A 19,947-nucleotide genomic window follows, 5' to 3' on the forward strand; every position below is an offset into this window, starting at 1 on the left:
GCCTGCATGAATTTCTTCTCCTCTCTCCTAGTCACAAAGTTACAACAGGGAAATATAAAACTACAAACTCTAAATTGGGAAACATAAGAGAAACAGAAGCCATATCAAAGTAGCAAAACTCAAAAAAAAAAAAAAAAAGTAGGGTGGTGAAGAAGTAAGCTCTCCCACATTTTCATTCCCAGCACTGAAAACCGCAAAGTAAATATGAGAAGTAGCAGATCGAGGTGAAGAAATGTTAACATAGATCTATTCAAACTTACATGACTAATTTAGTGACAAGAGTTATTCAATAAAACTATTTTTATAGTATTGCAAAGCCAACACTGCCACAGGAGAGTGAACTAGAATGTTTTTCTAGTTCCTACCAAATTAACAGAATCTTTAAGGTTCCTACTACAGGGTAAAATCTCAGCCTCAGTCATATCCATGTCACCGCATGCACTATGAGCTGGGCACCAATGAACGGAACAGGAACCTACAGCTCTGCTGGGGCCTTTACAGAACTGATAACAGTGCATGAGCCCCAAAGGATGGGCACGCTTGCACATGACAGCTAAGTTGCTTGCAGTCAGAGAGGTCCTATTCACATTACTGTCCCCTTCTGTCCTATTCACATTACTGTCCCACATTTCCAACCTCTCTGTCCTCAGCAACTGATGCTCCAGCAGTGGAGCCTGTTCACGGAGCGAAGTCAAATAAAATGTACTTGTGTTTTTGTAGGACCAGCTTAATTCCCACTCTGCTCACTCTCTGACTGCAGAGATATCAATGCCACCATGTGGGAGAGGTTGTGAGCGGAGCAGAACTGCTGATTTTGGCAGCAGTGAGTCTCTAGATCAACATAGATGTAAGAGCACCCAGAGACTCACCCCCTTAAAGCCATACGTATGTTCAGCCTGATCTCATCCTGCAACAGAGGTGGAACCCTGCAGGAAAACCATTATCCTCTGCCATCCATGAACCAATGTGAGAGCAGCCAACCCCCACCTTGGATGTCAGAGGGCCTAGGCTGCAGCTTCTAGATTTCTGTCATATGAAGATTTTGGACTGCTGCACCAGAAAGCTTGACCACTCCTTTCTGAGGTACATGACACTCATTTTGTCTGCCCAGCATTCCATCCAGTAAACAGAGCAGAACCAATTTAACAAAAAAAGGTAGTATTTTTTGAGGAAGAAAACTGCAGATAAGATCATTAACATATGAGATATACAGTAATTAGAAGGTCAGGACAAAAACATTTATCTGCAGAAATTTAATGTGATGGTAGATCACAGAGGGTTACAGCAGAGCCATTTTGAAGATTCTTTGGCTAAAAGGTCAAATAATTTCTTCTGAAACTCTGACCTGCTACAAAAGTTCTCCCATGCCAGTTGTGAGAGAGAATACTACTTTGGTTACCTTCTAGCAAACAGATTTACAGGCACTAACAGGGTTAGCATATAAAATATAGGGCTATCAATAATCATATTTACCCAAGAGACTGCCTGAATATTTTCTTTTTATTTAATCTTTTTTTTAAACAATGGTACACTTAGCAGGGAAGCCATACTGTATATCAACTAATATAAAAAGTGAATTTCATTAGCTTGTATGTATAATGAATTCTCTTTTCTTCTCATTTACCTTGTATTTGAATACTACAGCAGCAAGATACAATATCATGCATTTATAGTCAGTCACATTTTCAGGTTCTTAGTGCTAGTTTTCAAATTTAAGAGAGGCACTTCATTTTTTTTAATACTGTATTTTCATTAGAATTCCAAAATCTTTTGGAGATATCCCTGCTGGCCTAAGTCTGAAAGGGTCTTACCTTCAAATACCTTAACTTCAAAGATAATATTCTAATTTACCAAATCTTTCAATTGAGTTGTCCACAACAAACCTAATTATCAACTTTAATAATCTTTCTTAAACAAATATATTTCTTTTTCTGTTCAAGTAGCAATAAAATAAATAATAAAACGAGGAAACCTGAATCTACTTTGTAAACTCACTCTAGAAAATTTAACCATTCAGCACTGCAGTCAAGGACTAGCTGCTCCCGAAGCTGATTCAGATGTCTGTAATTTTCTATAATAAAAGGAGAGTGGAAACGGCTGACAGCTTTTGTGCTGGAAGAGAGAGAAAAGCCAAGTAGGAAATCAAGGTTACTAAGCAATCAGTTATGCCATCTACATGAAAAATTAGACTAGTTTTCTTATTCTCTGTAAGCCTTGAAATGGATGTAAAAAAGGAATGTTCTTTTATTGTGGTACCACACTCTATTGATTCCAATATTCCATATTGTGAATAGAGTGCTTGGTCACTAAAGCACGGCCAATTCAGAAAGCTTTTAAAAAGCTTTTCGCAATGTAGCATATATCACTAAGTACATAGCTCACAAAACTTTCAGCAATACACTGCACAAACGGATGACCTTTTTTTCCTGACTCGGTGGCATATACAATAAACTCCAAGAAAAAATTTCCCAAAGGTGACTTTAAAGAGGAAAACTTACCTAGCCTGACATAAACTTAGTAAATACAGAGTATCTTGCATGGGTACTAGTTTCCGTTTGGGGCACTTGCTATTTTTACTAAGGGCTACTTTTGGCATTCCCAGACACTCTTCTACAAAACCCAGAATAGCTGTAATTTGCTCTTCACAGTCTTAGTTCTGGATAATTTATGTGGTTTTAGTATTAAACCTTTGTATAAGTCAACAGAACAGCATAAGTCAAGAGAATAACATTTCAGAGTTCACCTATTTCTGGGTAAGATAATATTAAGACGTCTCCTTGGTTCTCTAAGACCTAAGTAACGGTGATAGCTGTCTGTGGTCATGCATTATAACATTAAGGTATTGTTTAAATAATAAGAGATAGAGAAGAAAAAAGTCAATTACATAATTCAGTCCATCTGTTTCATTTACTGATAAAAGTATCCAAAGCTATCTAAAAATCGCGCTTACATAACACTAATCACAAAAGCAAGCAAAGCCTGGGCATATGAGAGTAAAATGACATCTTACAGACACTGAGTTTATTGGGATGCACAAACGCATCTTTGCACAGCTACCCTTACATTTCTGAACACATTAAGAACAACCTGGATGGCTTGTACCTACAAATTATAGGTGCAACTGAATCAAGATCAGTTTTGACACCAACACATATCCTTTGAAAGACCAACCAGGGAAAATTACATTAAGTATATATTGTGTTAAAAAAAATGTTTCAAGAACCCCAGTTGTTCTATTTGCTTTTAGATAAAACTTATGATGACAATAAATTAAGATGACAATTTTGTTCCATTGATTTTCAGTTTAAAAATAAAAAATACAGGGAGAAAGCAGAATATATAAGGAATTAGCTTTAATACTAAAAGACATATTTTATTTTTGCTTATGTATTAGAATACGAAGACATTTTACCTGCTAACCATAACCCAGTTAGATGGCACAGAAGATATAAGGGAATTCTTGACTTCTATCAGAAACTACAATAAACAGAAACAGAGCATTATACATCACAGTTAATTAGGGAGACTACAGAAACATATTCTTCAGCTACGAAGAAGTCTGCATGTATCAGAGGAAAACCACATTCAACCAACCTGAAGAGACTGCGCAGGCCGCAAGCTGAAAAGGTTTTTTCTGCCAAAAGTGAGTTATGACATACCCTACATTTCTATTGAAAGAGCAGCTGCTTTCCTGAGCTGTTCTGTCCTGCTGTGCTGCTGCTGCCTCTTCTCTGACCTTCTGTTCCTCTGACCACTAACATGTTCTCCTCACCTCCCTCCTACCAAGCCAAAAACAGACCAAAGCTACCAAGTCTTGCTTACCTGATCCTGACCTGGCTTTGAATAGAATCAGCACACAACTCATTTACACAGACTCTACACTATACGCCACGTGTACCGAGGCTACTCCTTATCAGTGAGACGTGCCTTGCCAGCTAGGGAACAGTGATTCATACTCGGCCATAGTTACCCATGACATTCCACAAGCAAGACCTCAAAACCTCAAATGCTAGCACTGTATCTCAAGTACATTACTTCTAATTTAGATCCACTGGGTGTCAGGAAGGGAAGGAACAGGGGAAAACACTAGTAATGGTAAGAGTCTTAGAACAGTGAAAATTATATAATGTGCTTATTGCAGTGCCTTACATGACTCTTATCAGTTACCTTTATAACTTTAGCCTAAGGTGTTACAACTTGAAAGAATTGAGGCATTCTCAGATAAAAGAATTCAGCTGCAAAATGAATTCTTAGCAGAAATTAGATTAACCCAGAACCGAATCACCTTTACAGCAAAACATCAGACTCTCATCTAACACAATTCTTCTATTACAGTCAGTACGATTTAGATAAAACCTTCCCCACATCAACAGCACTGCCAGTAATCACCTTCAGGTACAAACAAGGAAAGTCCCAACATAAGCACAAGACTCCACAAAGGACATAACACACTAGCTCACCTAAGAAGTCCTTAAAATACTTGATATAGTGGAAACCCTGAAATTGCATAATACATATTAAATAAAAAGGCTGAAAATAGGCAGAAGTAGAGATCTGCAAAGATTCGAAAATGAGAAGAACTCACTGCTTCCACCACTAGCATTGTTGCTGCTGCGTTGATATTACAGCTTTTTCTAAAGTTCTTCCCAAGACAATTATATGTGCTGTGTTGATAAAGGGGAAGAAAGCAAATCACACCATGTTTATGTCTATCCTGGATGCCTGACTGAACTTAAACCATCCTAAATTAACACATTCAGTTCAATTGTCCGCTTAGTCTGTACAACTAGTGAGAACAAGGAAGAGATTGTGATCTCCTTCAAGCCAATGAAAGCATTAGCTTTTTCATCTTTTAATTCTTAGCTCTATTACATAAATAATTGCCGCATTTAATGAACTTGAACCAAAGTACTGCTCATGCCATGCACAAAGCATGCATTTGCCAGGTATAGCAACTTCTCTCTAATCCCTGCCTGAAACAAATAGCAATGCTATCGCTAACTGGACAGGCTCTCTGTCCTGTTTAGTGCCTATAATGAATTCCATTAGAGGTCTGGAAACAAAAGATAAGATAGATATGGGTGTAACCTTGTATTTTGAAAAGAAGGTATGCGTCAACTGGAGCTTCATCAAAGCTCCAATAGAAACTTTATACCAAATGTAAGTTAACAACCTGCAGGCTGACTCTCAAAATCCAACCGTGTATTCATAATTATGAGCTTGGGGGCACACACTAAGCACCTAATAATTTAATCTTGGTTCTCTCCAAGAAGGCCTTTTCCTTAAATACATGTTCTGAGTGGGGAGATATATAGTAAAAGTTTCCCCGCAGTTTTTCTCCCTTCCAGAACTAACAGACCATATACCTGCTTCGGCACAAGTCTGTTCTTCAGAAGTGTTTGAATTCTACAACTACAAGAACTTGAGAAGAACATACTATACAGATCTGAAAGAGAGCTCAACTCAAAGAGCTTTTTGCTAAACCTACGCTCTGCTCTTCCCATACAATTCCCTTACCATCACTTTCATTCCCCTTTCATGCCTTTCCTTACCTCATTGCCCATCTTCTGCAACCCTTCCTCTACTGCCTCTTTTGAGGTCTCTGAAACACCCATACCAGATGTAATTATATAACAGCTATCCATAATCACTTCAGCATACACCAAGACAGATCTCTGACCACAATGATTTCTGAGCTGTCCACTACCACAAAGGCCCCCCTCTCTAAAAAAATCTCCACAGTGAATGATAGTTTCTAAATATTCTCCAGTCCAGTTCACATCTATCTGCCTGCCCCCACTCTTCTTCCTTTGAAGAAGCCTTTTCTTCTCCCTTCCTCCACAAAGGTGTCTTCATCCACCTCTCAAACCTTCTCCTCTAAAAGAAACCTTTCAACGCCTGGCTCTTCTCCTCCTTGCGTGATATTCTAATACATACTTCCATGCTTCCCCCTCAGACTTCAGCTTCCATGCGGACAAGTATACCCAACCCAGTAGCTCCATGTTTCCTCACGGCTCAACTTCATCATTAAAAGGACTATTCACCTGAGGTCTTTATCAAATGCTGCTATATCTAATTCCTCCACTACTGCATTGTCTCTCGCTTTGAGTATTGCCTTTCTGCCCCCTGCCATGTCTCTTTGGCCTTTCTCAGCCTTCTGGTTCGCCAACACGATAGGAGGCTACTATCGGCTCCTTACATCCCTTGTCATCACTCTTTCACCCCAAATTCTCATTTTATTTCCTCACTCCTCAGTCTCCATTTCTGTTCTCTAGCCTTTTTTACCCCCCGCCAAGATTTCTTCCTCTCAGTTTCAAAATGACAATGCTGAACAACGTTACTGCATTGGGCCTTTCAACTCCCCCACAAACCTGTGTGAATCTGTTCTCTCTTTTTCTGCGCTGAACTTCTTGGCTCACTGGAGCACAGCCTGCCCACACTTGCATAGCATCTAGCATACAAAAGCTCCAGCCTGCAACCAGTGCTTTTAAGAATTAAAAGTAGTAAAACAACACTTATCATTCTTTAATACTGTTCTTCTCTCCCATCTTTCAAATTACAGTCTTAATCACTACTCAGGAAGTCATTCTACCATTCTTCAAATTAACCTAATGTTATGTTTCCTGAAGATTCACTGAAGATATTTCAGCACGTAATAGCCACATAATTAACCTTGCAAGCATACATGTATTTTTATAGATACAGAAAAGCAAAGCATTACTGAAGCAAACTCAATTACAATGTGTTTCTCCTCTTTAGATCACTAAAATAACCAAGTAAAACAAACAGAGTGACAGTCAGAATAATGTTATTCAAAGCTGTACAAGAGAATATTTTCAAATGACCTCATCAACTATCACAGCCTTTTTCCTAGCAAGCCTAAATCTTAAGCTAACTTCCAGGTATGCAAGGATACAGTGGTACAAAAAGATACCATGTTACCTCTTGACCAGAAACTGTAACATAATCTGCAGAAGGATTCTTTATCTGTTTACGTATTTCCAGCAGATGTAATTGGATTTTAGAAAGCACATCCAAGATTTCCTCTTTCTTCTTCCTGATGACAGGGAAGTCTGTAAGGTCTTTGAACAGTTGGGTTTTATCTCCAGACCTATTCAGAGAAAATATAAGATAAAAGAAAAGAAAAGACATATTCCCTAATTCTACTGTGTTTTTATTCATTATTCTCACCTGTTTTGACACTAGCTTTAGCCCCTTCTAAATACAGCTTTTCTAGTATTTGATCGTGTGTACAGCACATTTACTGAAAGCTGCCATACACATTCAGTACATAGCAAGGCTACATAAGACACCCCCTCCTAAAGTCATTCAAGACTAATCCGTATCTCTGTTCCTTCCTTTCTACTCTACCACATTACATTCCTTATTCTGTCCCAAACTCTGCCAAGTCTTTTCCATCTCATCTGAATTTGCATCCTTCAGCCTTCTGCCTGTTCTCCCTTGGCCCGGCAGGGCAAAGAAAGCCCAAGACAGACAGATTCTTTCTCTCTTGGTCTGTAACTCTGGAATGCAATTGCTGCCCCAACCCGGAGCATCCCAAGCACAGATAAAACCTTGATCACTGTTAAATGTGAAGCGCTAGATAATCTCTATACAACATGTGAACAGATTTTTCACAGATTTAGAATTTGGCCAAATTTGGGGCAGATTTTCATGAGGATGGTGGAGAAAAATCCCTCCCACAAGGCCTTTGTCAAAGCAGAATCTCATTGAGTTTCTCAGAGCAACTTCCTTCTTTTCTCAAAAAAAGATTAACAAGAATATTTTCAGTACATCAAAACAACGCTCTTTTCTAGTCTCAGAGAACGTCAGAGAATGACGGAATTGTTTTGGCTGTGCTATCTCAGCTCAGGATTGAAACCTGGAATAGAAAATGCCATTCAAATGTTTAAAATTGGGAAGTCGAAAAAGCTATTAAAAATAAGGTTGTCATCAAAAACAACAACAATTTAACTTATTTAAATAAGCATCAGGCAAACAATAAGAAGTAGAACCATCAGCTTTAAGTTAATTTAAAAATACATTTGCATTTTAGAGCAAGTACAAAAACGTACCAGTTAATTACATAATTACTATGAAATCTCTTATTTGGAGAGCAAGTAATTAGCAAACTGAAGGTCATAAAACATGGAGGTAATAAAGTCTTGTTTGGTGCCTAGCTCAACACCCCTTTGTCTAAGAGTGAAACTACAACTAGAACCAGTGACCAGACAGATAACATAGAGCTAAACTTTGATTTCTGATTATATGGGCATAATCATTATATAAGTGACAGTAAAGTCACCATTTTAGAATACAGTAATAATTTTTAGAAACGATTTTGTGCTAATTAGACCTGTTTCCATGGAAATGAGGGGGAAAAAAATAGCTAGTAGCCAGAAACTGATCGTGAAAACTCTGTCACTCCCATGTGATAACTGCCTATCAAAATCTAAAAGTTGACAGTAAAAAACAAAACAAAACACTAACCCCCTACAAAAACTCTGGAGCAGAGAGAGATTCTTGAAAAGCACTACAGATTTTTATGAATACACACCTATATCACAAAATAAAATTAACACATGATGCAGTGTGTATATATATGTGCATGTGTGCAAGTGTGTGTGCATATCTACATATGTATATGTCTACACACACACACATATATATATGTGTGTGTGTGTGTGTATGTATGTATTTGTGCCATAGAATCATAAAATGGCCAAGGCTGGAACGGACCTCTGGAGATCATCTAGTACAACCGCCCTGCTCAAGCAGGTCAAACGGTCATCAGAATTATGCTAAAGAAAGGTTTTTCAGCACAAATAATATGCATCTCAAACTTGTGTGGCAATAAAGGCCAAAAGGTAGGTTATTCAAAGGCATCTCAAACAAAATCTTTGCATTCTGCAGATGAAAATATGTTCTATTTATACTATTATATCTTCTATTTAAAGCATATTCTAGTCACCATGAACACAACGGTAGAAAAAACATTTTTTAAACCTACCTACAGTAAATCTGGTATCATTAAGATAAAGTCTGTTTTGTCATAACCTGCCACAACTATCATTGGATATCATATATCAGTAGAAATCTTATAATCCCACCTGTCCAACAGGACAAAGCAAATATTTCTACTCTTTGAACTTCAAAATTAATAGACCTCACATCTGTCTCTGATTCAGGAACAAATAAAAGAAGTTCTAGACTTTACCTCTGAATTTTTCTATCTCAGCTGAAGAAAGATAACAAGATCTTACAAATAAAATAGAAGTTTGTTTTTAATCTGCTAGAAAAAAACCTAATCAATGACTTTGCTGCCTCAACATAAATATACATTAAACCTTACATTGCATCTTTCATCAAAGAACCTCCAAGTATACCACAGTAATTAAATCTCATATTACATGTACAGAAATGTTTAAAAAAGTTAAATGAAACTTGCTCACAGCAGGAAAGCTTAGGAGATCTGAATGTTAAGCTGTATGACATTCATTTTGTGTTCAGAATCTCCTTTCCACATGTAATATAAACAAAACTACACCGAAAGGAGATCAAAAACCTGCAAAGACAAGTACTCAGAAAGGTTGGCTGTGCAAGTCAAACATGCTTCCCTTGGGCACAGCACATGAAGGAACCTTTTATAGATGATGTTATACTATTTCTTCTAAAAGACCATGACTTTTACTGGCCCCAAGATCCTCCTCTTAAATCCTGTCCCTCACAGGCTTTTATATATCCCTCCCTTACTGAACTCATGTTCTTGTTCTATTGTTCTGCATCTCTTCCCTCTTGCCTTATTCTTCCTAGGCTTAGAAGTAGGACCTAGGGATAACAATGGAGATAGCATCTCTTCAGAAGAAACAGTATGTAACAAACTACTTAAAGACTTTATGCCATATAATATACATTCATTCCAATCTAACATCTTCTTCCTTTCTATTCGCTTTTTTTCTCGGAATAAGAAAAGACAGAATTAAGATGACAAGGCATACAAGCTCCATACTTTTAGCTCTCCCCTTCATGTTCATAAGCACCCCCCTGCCTACAAGAAGATTGGGTAGAGCGCACTGGACAAAATACTTGCCTCCATTGTTTAACTTAAAAAATTATATGCATAAACTGCAGAAAACAACAGCTTCTGTTTTAACTATAAGCAGTGGTACTTATATAAATACAAAACCAAAAATATAAAACTAATGTATTAAAACAAGATGTGTAATTTGTATAACATTGAGTACATCCAATTAGAAAGCTTACGAGGCATGGAAGATTCATTTATTTTCTCTACTTACTTCGCTGCTTCTTCATTAAGTATCTTTAAATAATGTTTTACTGGGGAGAGAAATTCTGGGATTTCCAACAGCGTGTTTTGTAAAAGGGGAGTTTTCACGTGAGAATGTATGACTGGAACAAGAGCTTGAATTTCCAGCTCCAGACGAGACAGGGTGCTGACTATCAAGAAGAACTCTTGGGTTGAACACTGTGAAGGGAGACAATGTCTAAATCATTATAATGTATTATATTTTCATTAAATCTTACTTTTTTTTTTAAAATCAGACAAAACACATTTAAAGCACACATACTGTAATACAACTAGACAATCTTATCACATTCAGAAGGTTAATAAGACATGCTAATTGTTTTAGCCATTGTACTTAGGAAATAGTTAAGGATAGATCTCAGTTATTCTTGTTGCTGGATGGATACATACATAGCAGACAAAATAAAGAGCAGAAAAATGGGCTAATAATGTGCGAACAGCGAGCAAGTAGGTTGAGCAATTTCATGAGTACAACTTGTCCACGAGGGCCTATGCATCTGTGTGCTCTTATGTGAAACTTCAGGCTGCAGTTTTGGCAAGAGAGAGTTTGGAAAGGCAAGGTTACGGACAAGGAGAGAGAGTTTTGGAACACCACCACAAGAAAGAAAAGTGAAAAAACCACAGAAAGAGGAATCCAGCAGTCACTGCTTAAAAGTGCTTGTTGCTATTGTCAACTTCAGTCTCTGGCTGGTTACACCCATGTCTATCGCATAAGATGGACCCTACCACAGGGATCCCAGTACCTCCATGCGATTGCACATTTCTGGATAAGGAATTGAGAATAAAGAACTCACTAACGCGGTCTTCATCTTTCATCTTCTCGTCTCTACGGAAGTATGAAAGAGATTCTCCTGTCTCCTTTATGCAGTTGGCCAGGGTATCACCAAATAGGAACCCCCAGAGCACTCCTCAGAGCCAAGTGAAATAACTCACAATGCTTTCATGGACTGCTTCCTGATGCCCACAGAGTAGTAAAAACAAATATGGATTCCTTTAAAGCAGCAACTTGTCAGAGAGAAACAACTTACGTACTCTTCTCTCTCCCTTTTTTCTTTTTCTTTTTTTTTTTTTTAAACCATTAATATTACTTCTGATGCAGCTCAAGTATTTTGCTACCAGATTCTACTCCTCAGCGTCAGCAGAGGCTATTACCTTTGGCTCATTTTCAAGAATTAGCCATCAGGATCAGGATTTTGCTAGTAGTTAAAAACCCTACAACAAAACAACTTACATTCTGCAACATTCCTACCTCTTCCTCTCCATCTTCCCGTTCAACATTTATTTACCTAAATTCCTCATGCCTCACCTGGAAATTGGATAATAGCAATTCTCTCTCTGACTTTGCTTTTACAGAAGTAAGTTTGTATTTGTACAAACAGCAACACTGTATTTGCATGTCAAATGAAAACCTAGCCCTCTGAAACACTTATGACTTCACACCCTGCTGACTTCAGCTGGACTCCAGGACATTTCCACTTCAGAAGGTTTGGAAAAAGTTGTCCATAAATAATTATGCCGATGTTTTTTCGTAGGTTACTGATCTGTAGAAACAGTTTGTGTTCAGTCCTCTGAATTTCTCTATTGACCAATTGACAACACTGAAAAAACAGTTTATTTTCCTCACCTGCTCCGAGGATGCAAGGAAGGGAGCAGGATATACTGAACACAAAGGTGCCTTTATTCTGCCCTCTCTGTAAGCCAAAGTTTGTTGCCTCTTTCTCTTCCCACATTTTTCTCTCTCCCTCCTAAGTGATATACAGTCTGGAACTTGATTTCTGGTCAGTATCTTGTGCTAATAATTATATCACTGATCACAGAACACGTAGGCTTCAGTGAACCAGGATTTCATAAAACATATCTAATATTTTATTTCATCATCCCCTCTCTTAATTTTCTCTCCAGAGGTAAATTTCTCTTTCCTCCCATGCCTTTATATAAAAATTAAGGTAATTCTCCCATCTATTGCATTGTAGCTAACTCCTCCTGAACAACTTCTCTTCCCACACATGGGAGCAAGCATTAGGGAAAATCTTGGAAATAAGCATTAACTCTCCCTCCCCAAATATGTTAATCCTGAGACGAATTTGCTCAGTAATACCTACTAGCCTTTCAGAACGTGAAGGCTGGCTAAACCCAACCTTCTGAAAAATCACAAAACACAGAATTCAAGTACACTCCGAAATCAAGTACACTCCAGTTACAGCCTTAACTCTCTTCTCATTAAATACACATCAATGCCGGGACCAGTGACGGAAGAGCGGCCCCTGGGCAGTATAAACACAGAAAAGAGACACATAAACCTGCAGCCCTGACAATCTACTACAGATACTGGAAGTTGTAAGCAACTTTCATTCTAGCCTTATCGTTGACAAAGTTTAAGGTTAATCGCGGTGTTGACTTACGCTTGTTCTATCATAAAAGCTATGAAACAAAATCAAAGAAAAATCATTCCTGACTATTTAAAATATATTCTATCACACAGCTCAGTGAAGACATCAGAAGTTATCATAAAGTCAAAGGTCTTTTAGATGCTCTCCAACAAACCCAAAATACTGTTGCATGCTACAAAACAGAACTCATTACCACCAGTCAGGCAAGGCTGAGAGAGACTTACTAGAGAAATCTGCAATTTAATCATGACATTTCAGAAGGCCAGAGAGCTAAGATTACATTCTAAAGTTATTGGAAAACTTAAGATCATCATTCCTTCAGATTCATGGAGGTTAAAGATGGAAGAGACCCTTTAGGTGGTCTTCTGGCAACTGCACTGTTGTTCTGTATGAGTTTTCTTTTGTCTAGTCTTGGGCTTTTAATAGTCCAAGAAACGATGTGCTTACCACTTCCATTCAGAAACTAATCCACAAAGCACTAAATCTCATCACATAACAGTTTTGTCTGAGAGCCTAAATTTTCCTTCCATTAAACTAAACTCAATACCTCCAGTTTTACTCTTCTGTATTGCACTAAGTAATTCCACTCCCTCTTTGCTGTTAACACCCTCTAGATAGATAGCTCTTAAACCTTCTGCTCTCCTTTTAATCATCAATTTAACTAAACTATAATCTTTTAATCTTTCTTCATAAATCAATCCATTACTCAGCCTTGTCAAAACTTTTGTTCTCCCTCGTGCTTGCTGCAATTTATCAACATCTTTCTCATAATCTGGAACTTATTTATTCTATCCTACAAAAGCTCTGACAACAGACTAAAACAAAATAATGTAGCCATAAATCTGTCAACAGCATTTGAAGTCAAAGCACACGGAAAAGATCTGAAAGACCACATAAATGATAAATCCAGGCTTGGACACCACGTCAAAGTAAAATATGGTATGACTGACTGTATCATCACGATCAACTTTGACAGAGATAAAAGATAAAATTCTGCCGGACTTCCCTTGACTACAAAATACACTCAAAGATGCAAAGGCTGAAGCCCTGCCATGCAAACTGCATGGCAGGTTCTTGACAAACAGCATGAAGTGAGTCACAGGAGAACAATGACTAGAAAAAAAACATGAGCAAGTATGGAGAGCAACAAATAAATCAACCGAACAGGTGCTGTTCCCCCCACCCCCCCCCCCAAAAAAAAAAAATTATTCTTCAAGAAAAAGAGCCAGATAAGGACTTAACCAGCACACTGCCTATAACAGGGTGGGACAGGGAAAAATTTTTAAGAATACACATGAAGACCTCTTTGAGCTTCAATAAAAAGAATAAGCCAGAGACAAGGCAGTGCCACTTATGAAAGATAATCAGAAAAGAAAAAAAAAAAAAAAAAAAGATGTGGCCATGTACAAAAGACACCTGAAATAACCCTGAAAGTTATCTTGAGATTTCTCAAAGGATGCTTAATGAACGTGTTGAAGTGACTCACAGCAGCTCTAGCCTGGCTACACACCAGAATGATCATCTAAGAATTAAAACTACCCGATTCGACTAAAAGCTACAGCCTACAGTATCTTTGGAGAATGGGAAATATGTGCTTCACTGAAAACAAGCTTGTTGAACATAGAGCTCCTAAGAAAGAGGACGAACACATTGCTTTTGTGCTTCTTCAGAGCATTACTGTTTCCTCTGGCTTGATTTAAGTAACACTGCAGGAGTTTGCATCTAAAATTTAATGGCTCCGCTGTAGAATTCATTAACTAAGCAAATAGATAACTTGGAACAGACACACTAAAATAACACTGACAAGCTAAGCTGCCTTAAAGTGGGACTGGTTCAGTTTAAACCCTAAGTAACTTTACAGAAGAGATATGTAATTTCATTATAAATCAGAAGCTTGAAAACCCAGTAAAATGGTTTACATAAAGCAGGATCATTCTTGCACTCACTAAAAATTCTCACTAACTTATTCAGGGCTATTTTTAAAAAGCTAATTTTGAAATGTCCTTAATGATACCTACAGCTTCACTGGCACTAGCAGAATAACCTCAGAGTTGACAGAGGTGACAAACAACAGTTCAAGCAGCAGTTTCTCAAACAGGACTGAAAACGGTAGGGCTGCCACCGAAGAGAATGCATGAAAGATGCTCAGCGGCGTGCCAAGCCTAGCACCCCCCCAGCAACACTGACAGCAGTTTGACCTTGTTTGCATTAGTGAAATTGTTTCCAGCAGATCTAAAAAGGGGTCACAGAGACGCACAGCTGACAGCCAGTGTCCATTCTGAGCTATAAGCATTTCAAATAATAATTAAAAAAAAACCACAGGAGTTGAAATGCTGCTTGCGTTTATCACCCTTTTCAAGCTTCAATTACTACCTTTGTGTTTTTAGTATGGTGAGGATGCTATTTTTGGTTCAAGAAAAACAAGGTATTTCATTTTAAGGTTACTATGCCCCCTTTTTATGAGATTGTTTATATTAATCAGCTTAAAAGGGAACAATTTGTTCAAATCTGCATTTAGCATTGCAAGTCTAAAAATATCTGTGATGCGATTTCTTTAAAAGAGTATAAACGCATCGTATTCCAAGTCACTAGTTTGCACACTGGTATGGTGGAAGGAAAAAAAAAAAAAAACGTTGAAGATTAAGGCTTATGTTAGCTGAAGCTATGAGGAGAATTTATTTGAAACCTTCTATATGAACACTAATTTCATGGGAACACATAACAGGTATTGATTTAATAAAATAATAAGTAGAAATACAACATTTGTTTTTTGGAAGCATCATGATGTTAGGATCTCCTGAAGGCACAACAGTTTGTTTAATGAAATATCTGCCAGGGAAGGCATTTTTTCAGCATCATTCTGGTAGATAAGCTTATGTGAAAACTTTACAACTCTTAGCGCCTAGCTGAACAGCCCCTTTCTCCTCTGACGAGTTGCAGCACGACAGCAAAGCCTTCACTGGAAAGCTAAAAGGCAAATCTCACAAGGAGGCTGGAGACAGCATCGCCTCGTAACAGCTACTGCCTTTTATTTTGCACCGGTGAGAAAGCACAGGAACAACCTGGGAAGTGTGCAGCAAAGCACCATCAGGAAACTGCTTCACAGCCAAACAGGTCTTCTCTTCCAGCCGCAGCAAGCTGTAAGGAACTCCAGGCTAGGGACCCCCTACGGCTGGGGCTAGAAGCAGAACATACCGAAATGATATTTTGTTACGCACCCTGGCAAGGTTTGGTTACTGACATCACCCATTGCGTAAGAATTTACTAAAAGAGTTTTACTTTAATATTTTCTGTAATTTAAAGGCCTTTTATTATGATGATTTTTGTCCACTGCTTTGGTGACTAAGCTTTTTTCAAAAAATAATATTTATTGAGCAAAGGGTACAAATTGGATAAACATTCATGGATCAAGTCTGTATAAATATTTATCTTCTGAAACACCACAGCATGAAACCAGCAAGCAACATCAGAATGGCCCTGTAGGACATGTTTCTAAAAGTACTAATGGCACGTTTATCCTGTACTGGCTTTTAAAGCTATTCAAGCAAAGGACATCTGACCGCTTTCTTGCCATTCTGCGCTCCAAGGCAAAAGGTAAGTAGCCATCATGGTAAATGAGAGAAGAAGTGGGATCCTGCCTTTTTTCACTGTCCTGAGACGCAGGATGCAAAAAGAAAAGCATGGTAAACAAATTTTACGGCATTTTTTGGTGGCTCTCTCCAGGGGCTGCAGGATAGGGCTGAACCGGTTACAGAAAATAGAAACATTGAGCCAATGTGTCTTCCAGCAAAATATACTTCTGCATCAGCTCCAGGCACTGTTTATACAGAGCTCTTGGCAATTCCCTCTCTCTCAGTCCTGCCTTTTGAGTTGTCTGCTGAATGCTATCAAGAGCTCTCCAAACACCTCAGCTCCAGCCATCCTTTTCCTGCCCTGAAGATGTGCAAAGCCATTCTGCAGTCAATAACGTTTGTCTGGGGGGATTTGGGGACGTCAGGTGCTGGAGCTACAGGAACTGAGAAAAACAACTAGTTCTTGTATTAATTCCAGTCTCCATAGTAACAGTAATGTTGCTTCTGTCTCAAACCCATTCCTACAGTTCCTTTCCAGGCTGGGGCAAACTTGGAGCTGGTAGTGCAACACCCTACTTCCCCCTCTACTCCCCTTCTGCGCAAGGACACTGTTCTGACCCTGGATTGCTAGTATCCCATCAGCCGTGGCTTTTGGTGGTTTGGGTTTGGGATAATGGGAGCTTGTGAAGGGCCATATTAGTAACGGCAAGTCTGAATGATGCTACCAAACAAGAATCATCAATGGACTTATTCAAAAACGTACCAGTCATACCAGGAAAACATACAAAGATGGTATTCACAACAACAGTTCCCATAAAGATGCTTTGCCGTGTAAAATCAGTTCCAAAACACTGCACTGTTTTTGCCTTCTTTTTTTTGCCTGTTACCTCCAGAGTTTACTGGTACAAAGCTTGCTGCACAATAAAAGTTCTGCAAGCAGCTGATCTGAATGAAAGATGTTTTAAATGACTGAGAGCCAACCTAGCCATCATTGTGCATTTATTTCAGATGTCTCCCTTTGTAAAACATACCACATCAAATACCAACATCACTGAAATCTAAAGAGCCTGAAAAATGAAATATTTTTTGCATTCATCTATTTTTCCTACAGCTGAATTAACAAGCCTACATTGGGGCATGTAAATCACCAGAGTTAGAATTCCTTTAGTCAAACCATCACTGTGCTCAGCTGAGAGTTTTGGATCCCTTAAAGGGAATGAAAATGCAAAGAGATGTGGAAGAGGGTAGTGTGAACCTCATTTTGAGCATGTGGGAGATGGACATCTGCAGTTAACAGAACTGTAAAGGCTCCTTGTGGGAATGGAAATGGCAGCATTCACTGGATATCCCAAAGAAAAATTTATAAAAATCAGCTATTTAATTTTCTTGAGTATATATATGTACGCACACATACACATTGCAGGGACCTTTTCCCCAACACTCATTCACTATCTGTCTAGACATCAAAAGCTGTTTCCCAGAGCCTGCTTTTGACTCTTCATTCAAAACAGACCCCTTCTTTCAGGGACAACGTCATCACTCAGAGTCCTGAAGTAGTACAGGGATTACTCAGTGCTTTGGGCACTGTCCACAGTGCCATGCAGTGGATAACAAATTAGTTTTTACCAAGGGAAGCTAAGTCAAAGGAAAATTCGATGCTTTGAGCAAGAGAACTTTTTGCCCCTTCATATGCCCTTCTTAAGGATTCTGCTGGAGCACTTCTCTGTTCCTGCAGCTTCTTTTCAACATCTGTTTCGCTACACAAATGCATATTTTCATGTTACAGTTCTTAAGATGGACTACACTGTCTCCTCATTCCAAAATGATAAGAAAATCCAAGACCTCTGAATGTTTCCACCTAACACGGTAGCTGTAAAGCTGAGAGAAGTACAGTGCCGGACAACAGGCTGGGACTCCTGGAGAACCAGACAGGCACGCTAGCATGAAAAAGGCAGCGCAAGATAGCAGCGGAGGATTGCCAGCATGGTGTGAAATGCGGATCTAGCCCTATAAACCTTATGTCATACCACTCAACCTGAAATGAGTTAAACCACTAAAAAGTGAATTATCTAATTCCTGACTATAGTTATTTTTAAAGGGCAATTGTATCATGTGGATATAGCATGTTTCAGCATCTTTTCATACACTTCACTACGGCTGGATCTCTGTAACAACTCATTGAAATTTGTAAGTCTCTCCATGTACGTAATGCTGTAACACATTAGGGCCCCAAAAACTTATCCAAGAACTGAGTTTCAGATTTTCAGACAGATGAAGCTTTGTGCTATACCACCCAAAGAAACTGCAACTTTGCCCACTTATTCCTTTATCTAAAACAAACTGTCAAAATCTCTAAATACAACAGTGAAATAAAAGAACATGAAGTACAGCACAGGTGCTATTAGCACATTAATCTGCTTCAACTAAGAACTGCCAGTGTCTCATTACAAGCAGTTCTTATTAAAACGTGCAAGCAAGATCCAGATCACCAAATTTACAAACAAAATTAACATTCATCTGAAAACAACTAATTACAGCCAAGCAGTTTCACTTGCAAGTGTGATTTTAGGTAAGCATACAGAGTGTAATCGATTGCTTTAAAGGGAAATAATTGATGGCATATGGACCTATTGCATCATCCCATTTCATTGAATCCAGTGACTGAAGCATGAACACGCTAAAGATGTTTTTCCTGTTAGCATCAGCAAAGCGCATCTATTCTCTAAACCTAATTAGGCACTTCTTCAAAACAATGCATCACTGATACAAGTACCATGAGGCAGAAATCATTTTTGTTAACTTCTACTCCTTTACTGTGTAAGCCTTAGTCTTGTTGACGCTAAGAATAAAATATTTTAAATAAACGTGCAAAAACTATGAAAATTCATTTAGAAAGGATGACTACATTTAGAAAACCGTTATTTTTCATAATTATTGATATACCTTTTTGTGAAAAACACTGCAGAGTCCTCTTTCTATATCTGGCAGCTTACAAAGAAGATTTTGAATCTGACCAAACACACTGGATTCTGAGAGGAGAATTTCAGACACAGCATCAAGCCGGGCATTTATTTCACTGCAAAAGAATAATCATGAGATCAGTAAATAAAACTTCTGTTTCCCTGAAGGCAAGTCCTTTCTTTTTTTTTTTTCTTAAAAGAAACCTTTTTACTAAGCCCACATTCTCATTAATATGCAAGTAAAAGAGTTAAGAATTTATTGTATTTAAGTAAGATTTAAAGGACCAAAAAAACTGAACATATTTTAGGAAAAATCAGCCTATACCTCACGGGCTGCCATTGTTGCTGGCATTTAGGGTTGCCATTGCCCTGTTCGGATCAAGCGGAAAGAGTGAAAGGAGAACTTGCTCACGCATTTTGTGTTCCAATGCAAGCTCTGCCAGATAATTCCAGAAGCCATGCTCACAGCCTGACAAGTCTATGACCGACTCCAGTAAGAGGAGAAATTAAGGTTTTAAGGCACTTGTACACTCTGTAGAGTGATCAGAGTATCTTAGGTTTTCCCTCTCTCCGCTCAAAACAGCCCACTGCACACTACAGTGCCCAAGTCTACACATTCTTCTAGTGGTACATATAGTGAGCAACGCTGAAATCTCCATATCCTACCCTAAATTTGTAGGTAAGTACTTGGGGGGTTA

The 19,947-nt window shown here is 38.4% G+C and overlaps 1 protein-coding gene across 11 annotated transcripts in view; it reads right to left on the reverse strand.

Moving 5' to 3' along the window:
- LOC104152910 (DNA mismatch repair protein Msh3) overlaps positions 1–19,947 on the reverse strand; it is a 128,940-nt gene that overhangs the window by 34,535 nt on the left and 74,458 nt on the right. For all 11 annotated transcript variants that reach the window (XM_068929094.1, XM_068929097.1, XM_068929098.1 and 8 more), the window contains 5 exons: positions 19,233–19,365; positions 10,299–10,486; positions 6,943–7,111; positions 3,413–3,477; positions 1,996–2,112 (listed from right to left, as the gene is read on the reverse strand). In XM_068929094.1, the coding sequence (XP_068785195.1) occupies positions 1,996–2,112; positions 3,413–3,477; positions 6,943–7,111; positions 10,299–10,486; positions 19,233–19,365 (672 nt within the window). The remainder of the gene's footprint in view (positions 1–1,995; positions 2,113–3,412; positions 3,478–6,942; positions 7,112–10,298; positions 10,487–19,232; positions 19,366–19,947) is intronic.

Source organism: Struthio camelus, chromosome Z (assembly GCF_040807025.1).
Source record: "Struthio camelus isolate bStrCam1 chromosome Z, bStrCam1.hap1, whole genome shotgun sequence".
Taxonomy (NCBI): domain Eukaryota; kingdom Metazoa; phylum Chordata; class Aves; order Struthioniformes; family Struthionidae; genus Struthio; species Struthio camelus.